The 12,268-nt window shown below is 42.7% G+C and overlaps 1 protein-coding gene across 2 annotated transcripts; it reads right to left on the reverse strand.

The window, feature by feature from the left end:
* Positions 1–6,139: 6,139 nt before the first annotated feature.
* On the reverse strand, positions 6,140–10,832 carry COPRS (coordinator of PRMT5 and differentiation stimulator). Of its 2 annotated transcripts, none has more exons than XM_040581905.1 (4): positions 10,540–10,832; positions 9,649–9,736; positions 8,815–9,069; positions 6,140–6,807 (listed from the first exon to the last, which is right to left on the reverse strand). In XM_040581905.1, the coding sequence occupies exons 1-4, from the start codon at positions 10,570–10,572 to the stop codon at positions 6,638–6,640; spliced, it is 546 nt and encodes a 181-aa protein (XP_040437839.1). In that variant the 5' UTR covers positions 10,573–10,832; the 3' UTR covers positions 6,140–6,637. The 2 variants fall into 2 exon arrangements, with proteins under 2 accessions (XP_040437839.1, XP_040437840.1); XM_040581906.1 differs by lacking the exon at positions 10,540–10,832 and adding an exon at positions 10,147–10,449.
* Positions 10,833–12,268: the final 1,436 nt, after the last annotated feature.

Genomic DNA, 12,268 nt, shown 5'->3' on the forward strand with positions numbered 1-12,268 from the left:
AGTGGCTTTATCTACAATATCTGCTCAATCCCAACCAGACTTCTGGCAAACTACAAGCTGCAGAGCTACAGGCCCAATCAAATCAAGAATGAATGATGCAGAAAAGCTAGAACAAAACAGAAGGTAAAAGGTGTTTCAAACCAGGAAAATAATAGCCTGTTCGAAAAGTATGGAACTGAAGGTACTGATAAACATAACACTGAGAACAAGGCGGGGTCTAGTATTCCAGCAAATCCAGTAGCACCAGCAGACAAGAAAATGACGACGACTTCTGAATTAGCACTGTGGCTATTTACAGGCTCCACCTTTGTGCATTCGTTTCAGATTACCACTTGTCCCTCTTCAGTTTGTGATACGAGCTAACCACAGCTGAAATAAAATTTGCAAACTCCCCTTATAGATTCTTCTGCTGCACAAGGAGAACACAGCCACAGCTTGCTGTACCAGACCTGTTCCCCCGACATGGTGTTCCTCAGGCATGCACATAGGGACAAGGGCTTGTTCCAGCAGATCAACACTCCAGGTACTATTGTGTACATCATCTCATGTGTTTATACTAAATCATTAAATCTGTATTTATAGCTTTATTTTTTCTGTGAAGTAAAAGCTTACAATATGGAAGAAGCATTTCTTCTGCCACAAGAATTCCTTGGCTGTACCCTGGAGGATGGAGGGCTAGGCTACATGACCGAAGTGATGCCTATCTATGTCAAGTTTAAAATAGCAGCTGTATTAATTTCCCCGCTACACCCTTCCCCTTTTCCCTAGGGGAGTTTTAAGAACGGTTCTGAATTGCAATGCAACATCAGCTGTTTTTTCATATGACATCCAGTATATTTTGGCAAAATGCAGTAAATACAGCCACTAGGGCCCCAGAAATCTCTCTGGCTTCAAGCAGAAGAATCTAGCAGCCCTGCAGAACTTAAAATCTAGATGTTCCTAGTTATCCTCCTCTACAGATATTTCATTTTCACAAAGGATGCTATTTTGGTTGCAGTTCCTAAGTTTTCTAATACTGTCCACTTCGCAGTATATCAAATCCAGACCAAACAGGTTAACATGCTTCTCTCCTGACAGAAAGGGTATTTTTGGAGCTACTTACAGTCCCCATCCACCTAAGACACTACCATCTCAGTATTAATTGGTGCCAAATAACTCAATATGAATTGGCTTCAAATAGCATCGCTTTCAGTGGCTCCTACCTGGGCTAGAAATTCAGATCTAGTGCTGAACAAGGTTCCAGTTTATCACCACTTTCCCTAAAAGTTACTAAGATGACCACTAATATAACCACTAATATATTATTTTGATTTGTTGCTCATGCTTATGTTGCAATATCAGCCACTCCTCTGACTTTGCTATTCCAATTCTACAACAGTACTGTCACCAAGACTGACAAGACCTGCTCAGCTAAAATACTTTTCATTACTATCTGGAACTCCAGTTACATAAAAGGAGGTTGTATTCCCTGTTGAGGAGTGTAGGTCCTGTTTATCAGTCACACCTATTTACTTCCCCAGAAGCGTTGGAGCATGTAACACCGGAGATGGAGTTACACAATTTCCAGCCAACTGTAGCCAGGCAGTACTATATTTAATGTTGGACATTTATTCATAAACCCATAAGGTGTCTGGACAAAGATTACAGATGAAATTATATTAGTCTATCGGTGATCAAATCATTAAAAACCATCAAAATATTTTCTAGTATGCATTAAGTAACTGAAACTTCTTAGTGAAAAAGTTCTGGAGTAGTTCCCAAGCTAGAGGTAGAAATACTAAATGACTTGTTTAATGTCAGAACAAACATCTGCAATACTATACCAATTAAAACTGCAAAGCAAAGCAGCATGATATGAACTTGGCATTCTCTGGCACTCTAGATCTCACAGAAAATGTGTTGACCAATGTAAATTTTACTAAGGACTGCTCAAAAAGGGCTGAGCAGAATTAACTTGCATTTTACTTTGAGGGAAATAAAACAAACTGAGACCTCAGGCTCATAAACAAATACATACAACTTACACAACTCAGTCTTACATTCCTGCATCATACAATGAAAAGATGTTCCAGGTCTAAATTCAGAAGTTGCAGGCAGATCAGAAAAGGTTTGATTAAAACAATTCAGGCCACAGAATCAAGACTTACTAAGAAGTTAATTTTCCTAGGCTGATTTCAGCTACGTGTCCTGAAATTTGTTATCATTGAGGGGCAGGACAAACCACACAGACTCTACAAGAAGCTGAAAAGAAGCAAATACAGACATTGAGCTGCATTCATGGTTCTTGCTCTGAGAAGGTCAAGTTACAAGGAATTATATCAAGAACTAAAATCCACAGCAATAACGAAACACTGAACGTGAACTTTAGCTCAGAGGTGACACAGGCATTGCATAGGGGGCTATATAGGGTCAGAGCTTCTACCCGCATAATGAGCTGCAACAGTTCATACCAACTGAGGACCTATAACAAATGGTTAAACGAAGCTGTTTCTACCACTAAAACCAATTATTAGGGTTGTATACTTTGCAGCATTTTTTTTAGTAGGTTACGGTTTCTTCTGCCCATCTAGGAAGCTAGGCTATGAGCAGCTGGTACTCCCAGAACTAACAACCCCACCACAACTTTATCTACTCAAGCCTCCCATGTCTACGTTTGTGATACAGAACCATAGAGGGTAAGTATCACAAGTTCCTTCCCTGTGCCCACAGAGACTTACTCACTAGATTCACAAAACAACCCCTGTTACAATGGGATTTACACTGGTGTCCTTGGAAGCAGCAGACGGTGAGGATGAGCTGCTATGATCAGCACTTTTCCTTTAGCCTGTGAAATTATTCACATAGTCCCCTCAACAGTGGAAGCATTTTCTCAGCTTAAGAGTGAAAGCACACTAGTTAAAAGATGGGACAAAACAACAAGTCAAGCAGTAATGTCTTTAAAAGACACTAAAATGGCCTGGATTTTGTGGTTATGTAAGAGCAAGAAACCACTATCTCAATCTGATGTATGAATTAAATGCTGTACCTTATCAACAGGAAATATGAACACATTTCCTTCAATTATTTCCTCCTGCAAATCATTCCCTTTAGGTCTCAAAGGAAATAACAGATGCACCCAAAGCAAGTTTTCATTTCTTTGCTGGCCTGTTCAAAGAAAATGCAAAGTTCTGTTTTGTTTTTCCAAACACCTCACTATTTAGAAAAAATTTCTTGCTCAGAGAATCTGAAGTACTTTACAAACAGGCTGGTATCATTATCTCTACCTGTAAAAAGGGAAGAAAAGCAACGGCACTTCAGTGCTGTACCCAAGTCTCCTTCTGAGTCACCATTATTATGCCACACTACCAAGCCTCCCTCACAATATAAACCCAGTAATCATACTAACCTGTAGTAAAGCCTTCCATCCTTTGAATGGCATCTTACACCATAGGTATAGAAGGGGGAAATCTTGTTAGATATATATGCACATTTATTTTATACATATATTAACTGAGAAATCTTTGACACTACTGATAAATTAGTTGGAAAATTTATGTACTGCCAATGCGTTTCTTGTGTGCATAAAATATTTATGATCTTGATTCTGTAACGGGACTCTTTTCCCTCAAATAATTTGAGCAGGCTGAAGGGTTGACACTCTTGGCTTGAATTGTTGGCTTATGTGTTAGCTTATGTTTTTAATTGCAACATATTCTTGCCTAGAATGACATGCTTGTGTCAACACAAAACAGGTTCAGTGCAAGATTCACCATGGAATTTGAAACACTCTGTAGTGCAGAAACATTGGAATCTGTGAGCTTGGTTTCAAATCCTTCCAGGGAGATGCTTTCTGAGAAGTCTGCATCTGGTTTTCTAATCCCACTGAAGTTTGTGAGTATTCAGATCAAGCTTTACATTAAGCCCCTTCCCTAACAAGCAGGGCCAAGACAAATGAAGTTACATTTGCCAACATATCCCTAGAGAGGGCAATCCATCTCTGCTCTAAAATCCTCAAGTTTTTTCCAAAGCTGTTGGGGGTGCTGTCAGTTTTAACCTTAAAAGGTACTGAAAACAGATCTTTTATGTTTACAATCATTAAAAACACAAACAGCTTGGCAAGGGAGCCATTCAAGACAATTTCTCCTCAAATAACAAGACAGTCAAGCTAGACAATGCTGATAGCAATTAAAAGTACAAGCTGAAAAATTATAGAGTGCATAGAAAATGGCTTGAAGACTGTGGTACTGATGGAATTTAGGAACCACGCAGAAGATCATCCTGTTCAATGTTATAAAGGCCTTTTGGTTATCCTTTTAAAACAATTCTAAAAATGGCAGGTTTGCCTCCACAGAATTCTGTTAGTTTTATCTTTATTAAATACAGTGGGACATCTCCCACAAGCACACTAAAAAAATATATTAAGCCTGAAGTCAAGTGATGTTCTTTTCTCAGCCATGGGAGAAATTTTTCAGTCCGGTAAGTATAACTTCAGAATGAAATAAAAAAAATTAAAAAAAACAAGAGAGAGAAACTAATCAGGGCCATGAATCAGTCTCACTGGGGAACAACAGGACTATGCAGAACACAGATCTGAACTCCTATCAATGCTAGAAATCAGCTCGGGGATCTGACACTGGCTGATGAAACTTAGCACCAGTCGAAAATCCGCTGAGCAGGGTAGACAATTTTTTGCTGCCCTCTGCAGTGTGGTGTTGAGCATTGACATCTACAGCTGAAGACTGGGAAATGATAAATAGGCTCACAAAATCATCTGTGCTTTTTCAGAGGAACTTCCACAATTTCCTAGTGTATTGTTACTGCAGCAGTACTCTACTCAATTTTTATTTATTAATAATGCAGTTATAAACACAAATCAACGATTTTTCTCTAGCTGATGAGTCAGTTACAGTCATGCTCATAGTTCCATTCCGGTCTTCTCAGTCAAAGAAAGAAGCTACTATGTATCCAAACCTGATAAGCTGAGCATAATCAATTCTCATTTCTGTTCCACAGGGTGGAGTGCGTGTTCTAACTAATGCAGGACTCAAAAGAGCTGCACTCCTCTCTGACACACAGCAGGCCACAAAATAAAAAAGCATGTCCAGTGCCTTAGAGAGCACAGCTAGGGCTTTCTAGCTGTGCAGGGAAAGAACAGTCTGTTAGACTGTGCTTTCTGCTGTATGTCCTGGAGGCATGCCAAAGTACGTTTGGATGGAGATACTAATCCCTAGATCGCTCCAATACATAAGAATAAAAGAACAGGCCCTCTTTCTTGCAACCTCAACACCAGGCTTCCACTCTGCTTTGATTGCTGGGTACTTAGACATAACCAGGAATTGCAAGGTAACAGAAGAAAAGACTCATCCAATCTCTTGTCCTCTGCTCTCTAGGAAAAGATTACGCAAATATCACTGTCATTCACTTCCTCCTTCCAAACTAATGCATTAATTACTTCAGTCTCATGCAACAGATTATTAAAAAAAAAAAAAGTCTTCCAGTGATAAATGTTAACTTCTTGCCTGAGAATAAACAAGCATGAGTACTGTGCTCCAGTGTGTCAGTGTCAAAACAAAGCCTTCAAAAAATTCTTGGGAGAGAAGTGATTAACGAAACATGAGCATTAGTTGAAGATTGCTGTTATTCAAGTGACCAGCCATTCACTCCACTTAGGTACTTCATTTGAGAATGTTTCCTTTAACTCCAAGGCAAAGGCAAGAAGGATATGGTTCTAGTTCCAGCTATTCTCTTAGAGACTTTATGGAGGTGTTTTGCATTCTCATCTCCTCATTTGCTACAACACACCACCACCAGAAACATACCAGCAGTACCAGGAACCTTAATCCACTACTGTCTGCAGGACACAGAGATTATATAGTGCAAGACATTATACAAGCATAGATAGTTTCTTCATCACTACATGTCCGATGTTGCATGAGACTGTTATAAAGACAACTGTGAGACCTAAGGATAATACGCCCATATACAAGGTCTGATGTAGAGAAATATTTGTCAGGAGGCAGTCTTAAGCACTCAGCATTCCTACTGGAAGCAGTAGGCCCAACTTACTACGTGCCCATGTGTATTTGCAAGATGCGTACCACGTATTTGTAATTCCTTTATACTGAAATACATAAAAATAAAAACAAAACAACTCATTCTGTATTTGTCATGGCTAATTTTGTTAAACACCAGTATTAGACAGGAATCACAAACGGCAACACAGAAATACAAGAGATGCTGGAAGGAGTTTTCAAAGCTACCTGAACCAATTTGACAGCATCAAATGAAGAGGAAAGAAAACTTCAAGTTACATGAACACACAGGGATCAACATGTCAAATCTGGCAAAGCTGAAGTTTAGAAATTAAATACTTCCTCTCAAGCAATTAATTAGCAACAACATAAATCTATGTAATACAAACAAAAAGTCCAGAAATGCAATGACTCCTTACAGCTAGCACCTGCACTCTTGTTTCCAGAGGTCAAGCACAGTCAACTTATAACCAGCTCAGAAGAATCTAAGCAAAACTTCAGAGAAGGTGTAGCATTTCTGGCCTTACGCAGAACTCTGCAAGCAAGCCAAAGGACTCGACATGACTCAAACGGTGAAGAACATAATCCAACTCAGAAGCCAAACTTGTTTATGACCAGGGTCAACCTCATTCATCAGCATCATCAAACTGGCCAGTCTCAGTCATTCTAACTGGTGGCGTAAAAACAAGGCAAGCTGCATGGTGACAGCCTGGGTTGTAAAACGAATCCTCTCGCCATGAGTATGAGGCCAAAAGATTACTTTCCTGAAAGCTTCCACAGTGGAGATCACCAGCATCTAAAGAAGATCAAAGAAAAGATTTAAACCATGGGAGATACTTGGAAAAGTTGGTATAGTGTAGCAGGTAATTTTGCAGGTTTACAGCATCTTCCAATTAACTATTTCGATTTGATCCACCAGCACTCATGAATTAGGCCTACAAAGCAAAAAAGAAAGCTGAATTTGGCAACATCTTCATTTTAAGGAAGTTTTTTGCCAAGGAAGAAAAAGCAGTTTTCTAAAAAGCTCAACAATAAACCTGGATTCAGAACACCAATCACCAGCTCTTACGATGCGTGCAGTTCTTCTACGTTTTCTCCAGGCATAAAAGGCTCATGAAACCATTACTTTTATTTCCCCTACGCCTTCCTGCTGCCTCCGTAGGCACATCCCAACCCTTTAAGAACAACACAGGCAATCCCAATCCAATTAGGAACTCTCCAACCCTTTAAGAACTGGGTCACTGGACAGAATGGAAGGGTGGGGTCCTGCAAAAACTAGTTCTGAACAACATTTCCACTAGGCTAAAATTAAGCCAAATAAGCCTGTTATTTAACCAACTTAGCACAAAACCAGGGCAGAGTCCTTTAATATAAGCAGATTTCTAGCCAGCAGACACTGGAAGGACTGAGCAAATGAAAAGCCTAGAGTATGGGGCAGCAGAAGACCCACCACAGTATATCCATGTCTCAGCCTTCCAACAGCACTGCCAAACACACCATCAAAGCAAGCATTTTTAAAAAGCTTTTTAAAAGCCATAAAATGGCTGATCAAGTACATTTTTATTTGTGGTAGTTCACCACTCAGACACTTATACTCTGTATCCTTCACAAGCACCTGAATCCTATAATCACAAATTTCTCACCTGTAGCTTATGCTCTCCAAATCCTCACAAAGGAAGGATGTGTTAGTTAAATAAAGGAAAAGAGAACCTGTGGCAGTTCAAGTGAAAAAAAAATATATTCAAGATGTTCCATAAATTTGAGCAGATGGGAGATTAAAAGGAAAGCCCAGAATGGAGGAGAAGGAAATATCCAAAAAGGATTCACTCAGATTACCCAGTGTGAAAAACCACTACTGTATCTCCATTTTAAAATCAGAATGATTTTATAGGAAGGCTACAAAAACTTTCCCACTTCCTTCCATTATCAAATGATGGAACTTGAATACAAACAGCCATTTACGGAATTAAAATAAACAAAGACTTGACAATTCCTAAGCAAAGAAAGAAGCGTTTGTATTAGTTACAAAAGATACGTATTAATGAGAAGAAAATGGAAATGGTACTACTCTGCATCAACAAAGTCACAGCAGGTTATCAGCTACTGCTGGCTAAACTCCATCCACTTGTTTTATGCCGACATACAGCCTAGCAAACGGAAGACTGAGATTCAGTTCAACACACAAGTCACTGTAAAACAGTTTACAAACTGGAGGATTAATACAACCCTAAAGACATGGATAAAACTGCTTCTATCCATTGCCACCTTTGTCCATGGGACTGACCCCAAAACAGCTACCACAAAAAAAACCAAACCCACAAACCAAACAAAAAACCACCAACCAGCCTACAGCAACAAACCATACACTGAGACCGAGCACTTGCACTGCTCCCCTCCAAAGGACTTCAAGCTGTAAGAGGGCCGTTACAGTGTACAAACTGAATGAGTCTTCATGGAGGAAAAGAAAAACTCCTTTTACACAAAAAAGTTACATTCCTGCACTCCATGTAGGTTTCTCTTCTGCTTCAGAATAACAGATACACCTCTAAGGCCTAGCTTCCCCAGAGAAACTCAACCAGCACATACAATTCTTCTCCTTACTATTCCACTCCTTAAGAATTCAATTCCTCAAGCAAGTTTCGCGTGAATTTTACAACACTGCCTTGAAATCCTGTATTTGACAACAAAATCATGCATTGAAAATCCATGCAGCCAACAGCAACACTCACTCTCCTGCAAAGCACCTACCTCCAATCACATACTAAGCAAAACTCAAATGAAGCACAAGTAAATCTGTACTCACCATAAGGATTACTTTCAGACTCCTCTAATTCTTTATCCCAGTCCTCCACCTCATACACAGTAGCAGTTTGCAGCTCTGGAAAAGTTACAGCCTCAGGCATACCAGAGACTTCACCATCCAAATCTTCCAGGTCAGGATGTATATGAGCACAGTCAACAGGAGAACCACTGACATTTTCATTGTGAGAGGTATCAGAAAATTCACTTTCTTCAGATTCACTATCAAGAATGCTTGGAATATTCTTCAGTGGACATTCTAAAATGAGTAAAAAAAGAGTCAACAGATACTTAGAAATTAAACTGGAACAATTAAATGCTTCACATGCATTAATTCAGACAGCTATACAAATGCACTTTGGGACTACAAATCTAATTATAATATATGTAGTTTCTTACATATGTAATGTCACTACAGTGCTGCTTCGGGTTTCAGATGCTTGGGAACACTGGACATAGGCTTGCATCACAACACTAGCCCAAGTCAGGATTTTGATGGAAAATGATGAAGGACTGTTGATGGAAAATAACTTTTTAAACTAAGGCAAAGGACCCAGCAGTCTTGTTTCACCTCATTCACCTGTTGGTATTTTAAAAAAAGTATGTTGAAAGACCACAGCTCTGTTTAAAAAATATATAAATTTTTAAAATAAACTTTGGAGTATTAGTAACTCTTGCACCAAGGCATACACAAATTATATACATGAAAATAACTTAGTGCAGTAACTGAGGAGACATTTCCTATGCATCACCAAAAGTTTTAAGCATATTTCCTCAAGAGAGCACAAGTTTCATTACTCACCGTCTGCTTTGCTTTGTCCTGGTATTTTAGGCTTACCTTTTCTGGGCTTCCAGGTCATAGTTTCTCTCTTATTAGACAGCTGTTCCTCATCAAAGCTTGCAGACTCAATGACAGCAGCCATCACCTATGAGACAGTTTTAAAGAATCCAGTAGCACCCTTCGTTGATTCCTCCAGCAAAGCTCATGCAACTTGTACTGCATTTGAGTATTTCTGAGCCCTTGAGCCTGATCCATTTGTTTGTTCCTTTGATAAATCTGAGGTTCTAAACCTGACAGGCTTTCACTTCAGAAAACAAACCTGCCGAGGGGTGGCTCATCCTGCTGCCACCATCAGCCACCCCAGGCGGCAGCCAGCACAGAGCTGCCAGTCTCCTCACTCACAGACCTAATCCTACTGCCGCCATTTTGGGAACACATCCCAAACCTGACCCAAAACGTGCCCGTTAGGGACAGCGGCAGGACGTGAAAGCTGCAGAGGTAATGAAGACACACAGATAGAACGAGTACAAGCACTAAAGCCTGTGAATCAACTACCTTGTGGGAGCCAACGTGCCAAGGAGGCAGGAGAAGGCCAGAGCCTCCTGCAGCCCTGAGGAGCTGGGCCAAGATGGCGGCCACACCCCTGGAGAGCAGAGGGGAGCAGCCCAGCTGGGTTGATAGCCCCCAGAGGGAGAGGGCAGGAGAGGCGACTTATGCCTGCCACTGCCACTACAACACAGGTGAATTCGCCGCCGGACAGCCCCGCCCAGGGCGGCGGGTGCGGGCTCCAGGTGCCTGCCGCCGGGAGGGGCCTGACTGGGGTCGCGACCGAGGGCAGAACGCCGCGGGCAAGCCCGCACCGGGGCCCCGCCGCCTCGCCCTGCCGGGCCGTGCGAGGATGTGAGCCCGCCCGACCCCCGCTCCCCGCCCCGCAGGAGCCCACCACACCTGCCGCGGCGGCGGTGCCAGCAGCCGCGCCATGCCGGCCAGCCTTGAGGGAGGCTGCGGGCGCGCAGCCGCGGGGCCGGGCGAGGCGCCGCCGTGAGGAGACGTCCGGCGTCCGCGCCCGCCTTCCCGCGCTGGCGGAGCCGCTCTTACCCTCGCGCCGGCAGCAGCGCCTGCGCCCGCGGGCACCGTCAGGCGGGTGGGCTCGGGGGGGGGGGGGGGGGGGGCGATGCTGCCGGGCCCGGGGGGCGTAATGGCCGTGCCTCGGCACCCGCGGTGGGGGAGGCTGGGCCGGGGCGAGCGGCGGCTTCTCCCGCTCCGGCCTCGGTGCCCGCCCGCACCCCTCAGCCCCCGCGGCCACCGCCTCATAACCTCTCCCCCGCCGGTGGAAACGGCGCCCATCGAGGGGAAGCAGGCCGGCCGCAGGGCAGGAACAGGCCATTAAAACAAGTGGAGAAAAAAGGAGAACTATAGACAGAACAGCTGTAAGAAAACACCTTTACGCTTATACAGTTGCAAATAAAATATCAGTGCCTCTCCAGGCTGTGTGGCTTTTTAATCTTGCCAGCTGCAAGGCACCTGCATTGGGCCTCCTGCCTGAAGGGTGCGGAGTGCTGGTGCTGAACACGGCTGCAGGTGCTCCAGGAGCAAACCTGCTTGTAGGAAGTGCTTATGGCTCAAAGGTGCTGCAGGTAGGCAGGTGAGTGGCAGCGTTCTGCAAGGAACACACAGCAGGTAAAGAAAAAGGGCAGACTTTCAGAAACAGCAGTTACCAGTTACCGGTTTTGCTGGACATTGCCTCCCCCCCCCAAATCCCCAAACTTTGCACTTCAAAGCTTTCTGTTGTGCAACTGAAGCAGCAAGGCAAGGGGTTCAGGTGAAAGGGAGCAATGTAATAAAGGGCAGAGAGGGTAGGAGAGGAGTGATTGCTGGAGTGATGCCAGACACAAGACAGCTGGACTGGTGGGGAGGTTGAAAATGGCCTGGCTAAAAGCTTAGGAAAGATGGAGCCTCAGATGTCACCGGAGCAGTCGTAACAGGCTGTTGCTCCAAACCTTGTTTCCAGCTACTCAAAAGTTACTGGAATTCATTGCTTGAGAGAAGCTGCAGTTTCTACTTGTGTGAAAAAATGTTAAATATTTCTCTGTATTATCATTATGCCACCAGTCACTGGGAAATGAGATAAAGGAATTACTGATGCATGTTCCCGTACTCTCCCCTGGGTATCTTCTACTGGTCTAAGGATAGCATTTATGCTGATTTAATGGGTCTGAAACAGGAAAATGCAGCCCTGCAAACAGCCAAAGACAGTACTGTCTCAAAAACCTGTTACCCATTTCTCAAGCATTGTGGACATAAAGTGAAGTGTAGATCAGAACTTTATACTATCACATGAGGGACATTTGTAACCAATTTCAGCTCCCCTCTACATTTCATAGTCACTCAGAATTACAGGTTAGGATGCAAACACCAAGGTGGTTGCAGAGGTTGCTTCTGTTTTTTGAAAAAAGGATTACAGATGTCTTCAAGGCGAGGAAGCAATAAATGCCGTAATTTTAGAGATTGTTTCTCCAGTGTTCCACTTAGCATTATTCAACTTAGTAAGATAAAAAGATCTCCCACAGGTGTAGTTTCCATAGGGTTGGAGGTTTTTTTGCATTTATGTGCTGTAATATTAGCTCTCCAGAGTGTAAAAGCTGATGCATGATGACTATTCCATCTGAATGATTAG

Source organism: Falco naumanni, chromosome 1 (assembly GCF_017639655.2).
Source record: "Falco naumanni isolate bFalNau1 chromosome 1, bFalNau1.pat, whole genome shotgun sequence".
In the NCBI taxonomy this organism is placed as follows: domain Eukaryota; kingdom Metazoa; phylum Chordata; class Aves; order Falconiformes; family Falconidae; genus Falco; species Falco naumanni.